At 44.3% G+C, this 12,500-nt stretch overlaps 2 protein-coding genes across 5 annotated transcripts in view; both read left to right on the forward strand.

The window, feature by feature from the left end:
* LOC147013780 (cartilage acidic protein 1-like) overlaps nucleotides 1–12,500 on the forward strand; it is a 348,068-nt gene that overhangs the window by 179,232 nt on the left and 156,336 nt on the right. The gene's annotated exons all lie outside the window — the stretch shown is intronic.
* LOC147013781 (uncharacterized) lies at nucleotides 3,291–7,551 on the forward strand. The gene is made up of 2 exons (XM_085851329.1): nucleotides 3,291–3,332; nucleotides 5,709–7,551. The coding sequence occupies exons 1-2, from the start codon at nucleotides 3,291–3,293 to the stop codon at nucleotides 6,957–6,959; spliced, it is 1,293 nt and encodes a 430-aa protein (XP_085707455.1). The 3' UTR covers nucleotides 6,960–7,551.

Consider the following 12,500-nt stretch of genomic DNA (forward strand, 5'->3'; position numbering starts at 1 on the left):
GAGACGGTCCGCGTCCAAACCCCATCTTAATCAGACTAAACGTCGCGACGTGACGTCACACAACGTGAAAACACATTTTTGGACATAACTCAGTGACCAGAACTCGTAGCGACTTCCTGTTGACGCCAAAACAAACTTCAATGGAATATCTAAATGTTTTAAAATGCATGTCAGTACAAATTATGCACAGTTTTCGCAAGCGTATGACGTCAAAGTTTTTAGCTATTGGCGTGATTTAAAAAAATTCTATTCGTTCTACAGGTCACAATTCTTAACCGATTTGGATGAAATTTTAACAGCTGATAGAAATCCACAGTGCAAAAAGATATGTGACTTTTGGTGATGTTCAAGATCAGGATCTGGATTCTACATCACTTTATATTATCGCCCATTATGAACCAATGGGGAATTTTGTGAATTACACATGGCTATTTCTCAAACAGTTTTGCACTTATTATATTGAAACTTATACTGTCTATTTATGCATGTAATATTAACATGTGTACAAAGTTTGATCGAAATTGACCCAAGGTCAAGGTCAGGGTCACCCAAAACATGAAAAACGCACATATAAAATACATATTTTTGTTTTACAACATATTTCAAATCTGATAACGGGATCGTAAAGCTGGTTGAAAAGCAATGTTCCTTGGTATTTTCAAATATTTTCTACGATCAGAATGAAGGCAACAAGCACCGATGATAAGTTGTTAAATGTCACATGGTGGCTTTAAATGAGTTGTGAAAATTTTCAATCTGCTGCTGTTACCATGACAACGCGCGCCTGATAATTGTTATTTGTGACGTCGCGTCATTTTATTAATGTACGAACAAATAAACACCACACATTCCATGACATTACAGCTTGGACCACCACACGGAAAGGTCAATTAATTCGCCAAGTGTCGTGCTAAGCACGATTTTTCATTTGTTTGTCTGTTTGTTTGTTTGTCTGTCTGTCTGTTAGCAACTTTATGGCAAAACGGCTTTAGCAAACACTATCAAATTTAATCCACAGGTGGGCAATGAACCTTGGACGACCCTATTAACTTTTGGGTCCAATTGGATCAAAGGTCAAGGTCAAGGTCACGAAAAGATCAAAATCGTTTTTCGCTCATAACTTCGTCAAAAATGATCTGATTTACTTCAAACTAAGCTTATAGTGAACCTTATTCTATTTGTCACTTATAATCCGATCCATTCCTATTGTGAAAAATGCATATTTGTGAAGATCGGTAGGGTCCGAAGTTTTGTTGTTCATGGTCATCGGTCAAAATTACAAAATGGGCGGGATTTGTTGTGCCTGGCACCACTTGTTTGATTTATAATGGAAATATTTAATTTTGACCGATGACCATGACCCCCAAAACTTCGTACCCTACCGATCTTCACAAATATGCATTTTTCACAATAGGAATGGGTAGGATTATAAGTGACAAATAGAATAAGGTTCACTATAAGCTTAGTTTGAAGTAAATCAGATCATTTTTGATGAAGTTATGAGCAAAAAACGATTTTGATATTTTCCTGACCTTGACCTTGACCTTTGATTCAATTGGACCCAAAAGTTAATGGGGTCATCCATGGTTCATTGCCCACCTGTGGATTAAATTTGATAGTGTTTGCTAAAGCCGTCTTGCCGTAAAGTTGCTAACAGACAGACAAACAAACCGGAAGATTACTAATCCCGCTCCCTCCCTCCCTCCCTCCGGGGGGCAGGATAATAACTACTTGTCACCAAAAAAGAGGAAAAATCACTTCCACAAAAAGTTTTAAAAACACTTCTGGTGAAAAACAATAAAAAATAACCACTTTTCTCAACAAAAAAGAGGAAAAAATCACTTCCAGAAAAAGTTTTAAAAACACTTCTGGTGAAAAACTGAAAAATAACCACTTCTCATCCACAAAGGAGGAAAAAAATCACTTCCAGAAAAAGTTTTTAAAACACTTCTGGTGAAAAACAATGCAAAACAAGTGGTGTTAGGCACAACAAATCCCCCCCATTTAAGGCATAAAGTTATTTTGGGGATCAAACTTAGATTTAATACATCCTTAACCTGAATGTTGATTATAAGGAATAGAATAAGGAATATTTTAGTCTTAGTGTGAAGTCAATTAAACCATTTTGATGAAGTTATGAGCGAAAAACGATTTTGACCTTTTCGTGACCTAACCTTGACCTTTGACCTAATTGGACCCAAAAGCTAATGGAGTCGTCCGAGGTTCATTACCCACCTGTGGATACAATTTGACGGTGTTTGAGCCAGCCGTTTTCCTGTAAAGTTGTATTTTCGTAACCATTTTTTAGTTTTAATGGGAAATATTTAATTTTGACCGATGACCATGACCCCCAAAACTTCGGACCCTACCGATCTTCACAAATATGTATTTTTCACTATAGGAATGGGTAGGATTATAAGTGACAAATAGAATAAGGTTCACTGTAACCTTGGTTTGAAGTAAATCAGATCATTTTTGACGAAGTTATGAGCGAAAAACGATTTTGATCTTTTCGTGACCTTGACCATGACCTTTGATCCAATTGGACCCAAAAGTTAATGGGGTCGTCCAAGGTTCATTACCCACCTGTGGATTAAATTTGATGGTGTTTGCTAAAGCCGTTTTGCCGTAAAGTTGCGAACAGACAGACAGACAAACAAACAGACAAACAAACCGGACGATTACAATATCCCGCTCCCTCCCTCCGGGGAGTGGGATAATAAAGGTGGGAAAAACTCTGATTTTATGTAATTTAATTCCAGGCTATAAGGCAACAAAAGGTGAGAATTTTGAAAAGGGGTGTAAACTTTCTATAGGCACGATATATATATATATATATATATATATATATATATATATATATATATATATATATATATATATATATATATATATATATATATATATATATTCCCTGCCCCTCTCCTTTACCTAAGGGCTTGACCTGCAGCCTCTTCTTTCTCCTGGCATGACGTCGGCGACGTTCCATTACTAATGCCTTAAAGTAGCAGTGTTCAGACCTTTCACTGTTCTTATAGTCTCCCTGCACTTCATCTTAATTGCCATTTTGTTTTCCGGAAATAGCGTCGACGACAATCATGTATTGTGAGTCAAGTGTACAGCAGTGCCCAACAAAAAATTGATTGCACAAGATTCATCTCCAACAATGTTGTTGCATTGCATCGGTGAACATTGGCTAGCTTGCAGTGGCCTTAAGAATATATAAAGCTCTGGGGTCTGATAATAAGCACCCAATAGTATTTCGGGAGGGAGCAGAGCAGGTAAGCGAGATGTTAGCAGATATCTTTAATCGCTCACTGGAGTCAGGACAGGTACCAGAGGATTGAAGATGAGAAAATGAAATGCCATTATGAAAGTATCCAGAGGGAATTGGGAAACTATAGACCTGTTAGTTTCACTTCAGTTGCAGAGAAGGTGTTAGAGACATTAATTAGGGACCAGCTGAGGAACCATTTAAATAAATACAAACTAATTAAAGGTAGTCAGCATGGATTTACCAAAGGTAGGTCTTGTTTAACAAATTTATTGGAGTTCTCTGAAGTAGTTTCTGATTGGGTGGATGAGGGAAGTGCAGTGGATGCAGCATATTGTTGTGTGGAAGGGAGGGGGCCCAGTTAGTATGTGCTAAGAATAACTTAGACCATGTGTTTGAGTGGCTTAGATTTACCCTTGTAACAGAGATCTGTCTGAAATATGTTGTATGGAATATGTGCACAGAGAGGCAGTGATTGTAATCAGAGAGCAGAACAGGGTAAGGATATATGTATGGATATATGTATGGATGTATGTATATATATATATATATATATATATATATATATATATATATATATATATATATATATTATATTGTTGCTGAAATGGCCCTTCGTGTGTTATTAAATATAGGATTAGCCCAGATCCCCCATTAAATGCATGTTTAGCCATGTTGTTCGGTAATTGGACGTTACATGTGTGTCGGGAGGTGGAGGAGGCTCTTCATTTGTTCGTGCAGTGGTGGTGTTCCGAGAGGTTCTTCTTCTTCGTTCCTTTCTCCGGACAATAGGCCCCGCCCAGCGCTCTGAGAGCGAGTGGCCTAGAGAAGCGAGCGCCGGGAAGGCGAAGGTGGAACTGAGAGCGCCGAGTCGGGCGGTCGGCTGGCTTTACAGGTGACGGCTGTGTTGTTTTGCGATCGGCTTTCGTGAGGAGCGAGCTGAAAGAAAGGCAGGGAAAGGACTGCCTGAGGTATGTCTGCCATCTGCTGAGGGAGTAACTGAACCTGAGGGTCGAGTCGGCGATCTGCCGAGGGAGTAACTGAGCCTGAGTGTCGAGTGAGGATTCTGCTGTATAGAAACGACTCGTGGGAGGCTGCAATCTGCGTCGAGAGAAACTGGCTGCAGTGTGAGTCGGCGATTTTTATGAGGCCATCGACAGGTTCAACGTGCGTCTAGCCACGGAGCCTCTGTCCTTACCTCACGGCTGGACACGTTTGTCGATCCGCCTGCGAAGCCCAATACCTCAATTTGGCCTTGTCTGGTGAACAGGCCAGGCCTGGACTTGTATGCTGGACCTTGTGAAAAGCCAGCTGGAGCATACCATAGATCTTTCATCTTGGGCCGTCGACGTCGTGGGGTCTGGACGCGTAGAGGCTGCGTGTGCGGGCGGTGCCGGGAGAAGAACAAGGACGACGCCGCCATCTTGCCACGTGGCGTGCTCGAGCCGGGTGCTTGAATCCGTTGACATCAGCTTGTCACGAGCCGTAATCAGGACTTTAATACTTTTCCTCTCGTCCATGAAGCATCACCAAGTACTCTGTGTCTTGTCTGCATGCTGTCCGTGTCTTGTTTTTATGTTGTCTCAGGTTTATCTCGCCAGGGTCCCCTTCGAAACCCGTAATCCTTAGCTCCTGAGTTAAGAACGGGTTATAGATTGATTATAACATTGTCATGCATGCTTGCTTGTGTTGTGTTCCCCAATAAATAGATGTGTCCCAAATAAATCTGGCTGATTCGTATGAAGTTGCCGCTTTGGGTTTGTTTGTGCCGTGCTGAGAAACAATTCGCTCGATTGGTATATAAAACCAAAATGGTTACAGATTGGCAGAATTCGCTCGGTCTCTGACAAAACCAGTCTGTAACCGGGGTCTATTCCCCCAACTGGTAAGGTCCAGGTGTACGTTGGTATCGCGATTCGAGGCACGTGACCCGAGGCCTGTGCTGAACCAGCCGGCGTTATAACCCTGGAGACGGCGGTGCTGTTTAGTGACGCCGAATATTCAACATTTGGCTGTCGAGAGTAGGGTGCGAGCCCCATCACTCGTCCGAATCCTTAACACTGGGGTCAAGAGTCAGGTGCGATTCCCACCACCGCTGAATCCTGAACACTGGTAGTCAGGATTGGGATGTGAACCCATCCACCCCCATAAATTTGCAGGACACCGATTCAACAACAACTGGTGTCGTTCGCCCTCGAACATTGGTTATGAGAGGCGCGGGGGGGGGGGGGGGGGAACGTCGCTCGCAAATTCAAAATTAGGTTTGATTTTATTTTGAGCGGATTGGGTGTAAAACTTCGAAATTATAAAGAAAAATGGAGTTGCAAAATGGCGGCGCGGCTCCACCTCAACGCGACACGAAGCAGGAGAGGGTTACTATAAATAGCGCAACAAACCGCACAGCACGATAAAAGGCTCCCGCCCACCGTTTCAGATCACGTGGTCACAGCATGCGTCATGGCAAACAAAGCAGGACGCCAACGCATACATTGACGAGCTTCATGCACGATTGGGGGATACCTGGGAACATGTGGAGTGTGGTGAGAATTATATAGAGGAGTTACAAATTAAATTGGACGAGGCATTACGGCACGCAGACGAGGTTCGGGAAAATTATGTGCACGGGGAGTCACAACAATTGGCCGATGCACAGGAACGAATTCGGGAGCTGGAAAAGGACTTATCCAACACAGGCGTGGAACTACGTGGAGAATGGTTTAAAGTAGAGTGGTTTACCCATGAATTGATGGGAAAGTTAAGACAGTTCGAGGAACTACAGGGAGAAATGAGGAAAGTAGAGTGGAGTACCCATAAGTTGGAACAAGAGAAGAGTGAACTGAACAAAAGAATAGAGGAAGAGCAAATTAATAACTCCCAGGATAGGAAGAGCTTGGAGGAGGAATGGAAAATAAAACTGGAAAAGGAAAAACAGGAACACGATTTGGAATTGAAACAACTGAAGAAAGAGGTAAGATCTGGCAATCGGATAAGAGAAAGCCGAGAACAGAAGATAAAAAGAGGAGAGAAATGTCTGGAGCAAAGGAAGGAAGAATTGTTGGAAAAGTCAAGACAGTTCAAGGAACTACAGGGAGAAATGAGGAAAGTAGAGTGGAGTACCCATAAGTTGGAACAAGAGAAGAGCGAACTGAACAAAATAATAGAAGAAGAGCAGATTAGTAACTCCCGGGATAGGGAGAACTTGGAAGAAGAATGGAAAACAAAGCTGGAAAAGGAAAAACGGGAACACGATTTGGAATTGGAACTACTGAAGAAAAAGGTAAGAACAGGCAATCAGATAAGAGAAATCCAAGAACAGACGATAGAAAGGAAAAATAAATCTCTGGAAGAAGTAAAGGAATACGGTAAGAGAATGGACGAAATGAGGAGGGAAGAATGTAAAAGAGGTGCGGAGATGAGCAAGGAATTAGGGGAAAGAGCTTCTGAGTTACAGAAACACCAAAATAAAGAGAGGGAATTACAAAACGAGCTGAGGATGTTAAGAGAGGAAAGAAAGAAAACGGAGAATGAAACGTTAAGGAACCACACTGTGCAGATTGAACAGTTGGAAGCCAAAGCAAGATTAAAGAATAAGATGGAAGAAAGAGTCGTGAAAGAACAACGAACGAAGCAGGAAAGGGAAATCAATCAATTGAGAGAAACGACGAGATTGGAGAAGGAAGAATAAGAGACACAGTGGGAGAGGGAACAAAATGAACATGAATTTGAAATTGACCAACTAAAGGAGAAAGCAAGGCTTGAGTACTCGGAGATGGTGAAAGAACAAGGAATGAAGCGGGAAAGGGAAATCAACCAATTGAAGGAAACGACGAGATTGGAGAAGGAAGAACAAGAGAGACAGTGGGAGAGGAAACAAAAAGAATATGAATTTGAAATTGACCAACTAAAGGAGAGAGCAAGGTTGGAGTACGCGGAGATGGAAAAACTCCGGAAAGATAACGAACAACTAAAAAGGCTCAGAGAGGAAGAACGACTCAAATGGGAAGGAAAATGGAGCCAGGAAGTAGGACAGCACCATAATGTGGGATGTGTGACATCACCACAGGGAGGAATGTTAGTGGTGCGGGACTTGATTGACATCACTTGTCCGATGAAACCACAATTAGAGCAAACCCTGGTGAAGGAGACATTGAGGGAGCATACTGGGTTGTTGACGGATGAAACACATTTTGAGCAGGTCCATCATGTGGAGCTGACAGCCCCAGAGGAGTATGGCGAACCGATGATGAGTAACCTGCTGGAGAGAAGCGACCGGACCGAGGTGACTCTGGAACGAAGCAGGTATGAGGGTACATGTACATATGGTGCGGATGATGAGCTTAAGGTAGAAACTGAATTTTATGTTAATGAAGAGACTCTGTCCAATAGGGTGCACGCATGCGTGACCCCTGAATGTGTGTGTGGAGTGCCTGTGAATGAATGCTGTGAGCCCACAGTCCAGACTACAGCACCGGTGTGTGCTGCCAAGGCCGAAACGTGTGTGGGTACTCACGTGGCGGTCAAGAATGTAACCCTGGAGTGCGAGGCAGTTGGTCAGTACGCAGCAAGGTTGAATGTGTGGAAGGTCAACACATAACCTTGGAATGTGTGCAGCCTGCTGAGTATGGGAGTCCTGAGCGTGGAATGAGTGGTGACTTAGGAAATGGTTAGAGGTGCAAGGGAAAATAGAAATGCCACCAGGACAGAACTTGACACAGGGGACAAAAACCATAATGGACAGCTCCGCATGGGTTCTTGCAGAGTTGGATGTGCTGCATCCAGGAGCAGGCTTTAGAAATTGGATGTTAATTTCTCTCTCAGCCTCACAGGAACTTCGGGGTAGAGCGCAGATGAGTAGCAAGCGGCACTGGCGTGTGTCACTTGGTCTTCAAACCTCTCTGAGGACACGAGGTGTTTGGCGAGCTGAGTGGAGTTTATCTGTCTTCAGGGAGTCAGGGAGAAGAGGGGGAGGCCGCTTCTCCGATTGGGGTTTACCTGATTTCCGTGAACCCTGGAGAGGAGGGGGAGGCCGCTCCCCTGATTGGGATTTACCTGACTTGCGCGAACCCTGGAGAAGAGGAGGGGGTGGACCACAACCCCAATTGAGACGTGACCCCTTTGAGCCATGGTGGAAAGACGGCGGGGTCATGTAATGGGTAATGAGGAATTCGTTCCCTCACTCCCCGTCCAATGAGCCAAAGGAGCAGGCCATATTGGGATGTAAAAATCTTAATTGAAAACTATATCGAGAGTGATTACAAATTGAGAGATGATAGAAGGGATAAGAGTGGCACAAGTGGATTTGGGTGATTGTTAAAAAAAGTGGTGGAGACATTACAGGCAGAGCATTAAACACACCTGAAACAAGTGGATGACAAAGAGTGGCTTGTTTGAGGAAAGATTGAAATGCCTGGTTGGAACCATGCAGAGGTTCCATGGGGCTAGTGAAGAGATTTTGATATTTTGTTTGAATTGTTGGAAATAAACGATGAGGGCAGTCTGGAGGAGGCCAGCGAACGACGGACGTAGTGACAAATTGATTGGGGTTTGATAAAAAAGTGTATCAGTTAAATTTGATGGCCAAGTTGGATCTGAGGGACTGGTGTGTTTTTGTTTTCACATAAAAGTGAAAGGTGTTGGATGGTGTTGTGGGCTGGGTGTGTGGCTCTGTGGAATGAATGACTAAAGTGTTTGGGTGAATGGCGTGATTGTGCAAATGAAGAGAGTGAGTGCAAACAACGTACCCTGTCGGTAGGAGTCTCCTAACCAAGTTAGTGTAGGTTAGGGGGACTTAGAGGATTTGACATGGATTCTGGCTGCTGTTTCATTGTGCAGGCGGACTGCGAGGGGTAGGTGCAGGCCAAGGTATGGGGGTACTGGCTGGGAGTGTGACATGGTATTGGAAGTTGGTGAGTCGGGAAATAGGGCACCAGGGCTTTGGTGGTTCCTGGCAGGTGAAGGCTGTCAGAGGTGCCAAGAAAGCACAGTAGGGTTTAGTGCTAGGAGAGCACGGTAGGTTTAGTGCTAGGAGAGCACGGTAGGTTTAGTGCTAGGAGAGCACGGTAGGTTTAGTGCCAGGAGAGCACGGTAGGTTTAGTGCTAGGAGAGCACGGTAGGTTTTTGTGCCAGGAGAGCACAGTATAGGTGCTCAGAGAGCACCGTATGGTTGCTCGAGAGCCACCCCTTAGTTAGGAGTGCCAGAAGCACGCTCAGGTGAGCCCCGAGGTCTCTGGGTGTCCTCCATCCCCGATTGGAAGCAGGCAAAAAGGCCTAGTAGTAGTCACACTCCCCAGCCAGCGAGTTATGCCTGGCACCACCAAATGGAAAAAGACAAATAAGGGTCTTGCCCAGGTTTAATAGAATGGAACAGTGTGCCAAGTCGGGAAAGATGGGTCATTACGATCATTCCAGCCATAGCAGGGTTTGTTGCTTTGTCTAGAGCTAAAAGTAAATGGTTAGGTTCGATGGACTCTCCTCCGCACCATTCATGCATGACACCTGGTACGCAGGCCCGTCGCTAGGGGGGGGCATTTGGGTGCAATGCCCCCCATGGCTCATCTGGTGCCCCCCCCCACTTGTATGCCACCCATTTATGCCCTGTTGCACCCTGTGAACAACTTAGTGTTTAAGGATGAGCGCCCACTGTGAACTTGCTGTTTAAAAGTTCACCTGTGTGAACTAAAACCCTTATTCCAGATGTTCAACGTGGTGAATAATAAGGCCTTCTTGGATAAACTGTTCTTTAATAATATCCTTCTTTGAATAAGAATCAAGAGATAAGTGTGCGCTTCCCAGCGCATCTCCAAATGCAATTGGCAAGACAATAATACAGTCCAAGACCACAAGATAAAAGATAATAACGCAAGCACCAACGCCAGCAGCCAAGACCTCGTGTCGAATGTCGATGTTGTGGGTGGTTATATATATCGTGGATCATTTAGTTTTAAGGAATAGCCAATCAGCGTATTCGATATGGCGACCCGATTGAGCAGGTTACCTGATTGGTTGTAAGTTAGGTATAAATGTAATATAGTCATAATATGATAATATGAATAAGGAAAAGACATAAATTTACATTATGAAAGATGAAGTGCACGTGCACCACGTGACCTTCACAACCCGTCAACCCTCCATCTTACAAAAGTAATTTTATAATAAAAATTAAAAATATGTGTGTTTGCAATTGTGCTTCCATTTGAAATGATGCAGATAAAACCTGTTTTTGATGCATGGATCATTTAATAAATAAAACCGTCAAATCTCGCGAGTCGCGAGATTAGTGACGCGAGTCACGAGGGACGAATCACAGAGCACGAGTTCGCAGCAGGAGAAAAAGACGCGGATGATGGATATACGAAAATGGCTCAGAAAAGAAAAAAATGCAAGCGACGAAAATGAATAAGATGATGAAAGACATGTTGTGGGAGGAGTTGGAGGAGGAGGAGGAAAAGACGATCATGTCGATGAAATACCGACAGAAGCTGGCCAACCTGGCCAAGGCGGCAACGTTAGCCCTGCAGCTGGAGCCCCAGCGCAGGCAGCCGAGTTGCCACATTCGGCGGCGGCCTTGGGACCGGGTGTGACTGTCAAGCCGCTTCCCGATGATCTTGGAAGTGAGAGACTGAATCAAGTTGTTCTACAGCGGTACCCTGGCTATCTGTTGCAGAACAAGAGTCGCTCGTTTGTGTCCTCATGGTACCAGACTAATGAATGGCTGAAATACAGTGTGCAGACAGATGCAGCATTCTGCTATCCATGTAGGAAGTTTAACACCGCACGTGGCCCAGGGGACTCTACTTTCACAGTGCGAGACTATCGGAATTGGAAACATGCCGTTGAGAAAGGCAGGGGGTTTCACAAACACGCAACTTCAAAGGAACATTTAACTTGTGTTTTGAGGTGGAAGGAGAATGAGAGGAGCATCGATTGTGGAAAGGAGATTTCCACACTCCTCAATGCTGACCAGCGAAATAGAAACCGGTACTATGTGTCTGCTCTTATAGATGTTGTGGGATTTCTCGCCGAAAATCAGATACCTTTTAGAGGGAGCCTTGATAATTTTGAAGATATGTCAGACGGGCACAGTGGGCTCTTCCACTCGCTTTTAAACGACACACTCAAAAAAGACACTGAGCTAGCCGAAATAATAAAGCATATCCCACGAAACACAAGCTATACGAGTCCGGAAATGCAGAATGAACTGATCTGCACATTGAGTAATGTTGTGACGGATGTCATCGTGGAAGAAGTAGGCACATCGTGGTTTTCCATCAAGGTGGATGGGACGAGGGACCCCACTGAATGTGAGAACATATCAATCATCATTCGCTTTGTATCGGCATCAAATGAAGCAACAGAGCGTCTACTCACAATAGCTACAGCCGACGCTGGAGATGCAAAAACATTGACAGACCTAATAATTGCAGAGCTGACAAAAACAGGACTTGACACGTCAAAAATATGAAGTCAGGTGTACGACGGGGCTTCGGTAATGGCTGGGAAGAACGGTGGGGTGCAAAAGTTGTTGCAAGAGATATTGGAAAGAGAAATCCCCTATGTGCACTGCTTAAATCACCAACTCCATCTGGTAGTTATCCATGCCCTGGCAGCAGAGAAAGCTGTCACCGATTTCCTCGAGGTTTGTTGTTGCCTGTACAAATTCTTCAGAAAGCCCACTATTGCTGCACAGTATAAAGGTGAGCGGTTAAAACGACTTCTTGATCAAAGGTGGACGGGACATTTAGCCACCGTTTCTGTGATCATAGGATCTTTTAAGGATATCACGTCCTGACTGTCGGAGATTGATGCAGAGCGCGCCTATGGTGCAGAGATGAGGATGGAGGCTATTGGGCTTTTGCGGGAAGTCTCTGGGCCTGCCTTCATGTTCATTGCTATCTTTGTACAAAAACTGCTGATGTTAGATGGCCCTAACAGACTCTTGCAGGTAGAGGACATGGACTTGCTAACGGGGTTGGAACTGGTGGCGAGTGCTACAGAGTGCGTGAAGAAACTCCGCTCTGAGGATGAGTTCACTGATCTGTGGACCAAGGCCAACGATGCTCGCACTTCTATACCTGCACCACCAAAACGGAGACGCACAATGCATAAGAACTTGGAACCGTTTGTAGTTTTGGAGACCAAAGGAGAAAACAACGACAATGACAATGACAAGACGGAACTGCAGAGGGTTTTTTACAGCGCAATTGACACTGTGCTTGGAGAGATCGCT

The sequence above is a fragment of the Eptatretus burgeri genome, chromosome 13 (genome assembly GCF_056783735.1).
Source record: "Eptatretus burgeri isolate ZD-2024b chromosome 13, Ebu_testis_v1, whole genome shotgun sequence".
Lineage (NCBI taxonomy): Eukaryota > Metazoa > Chordata > Myxini > Myxiniformes > Myxinidae > Eptatretus > Eptatretus burgeri.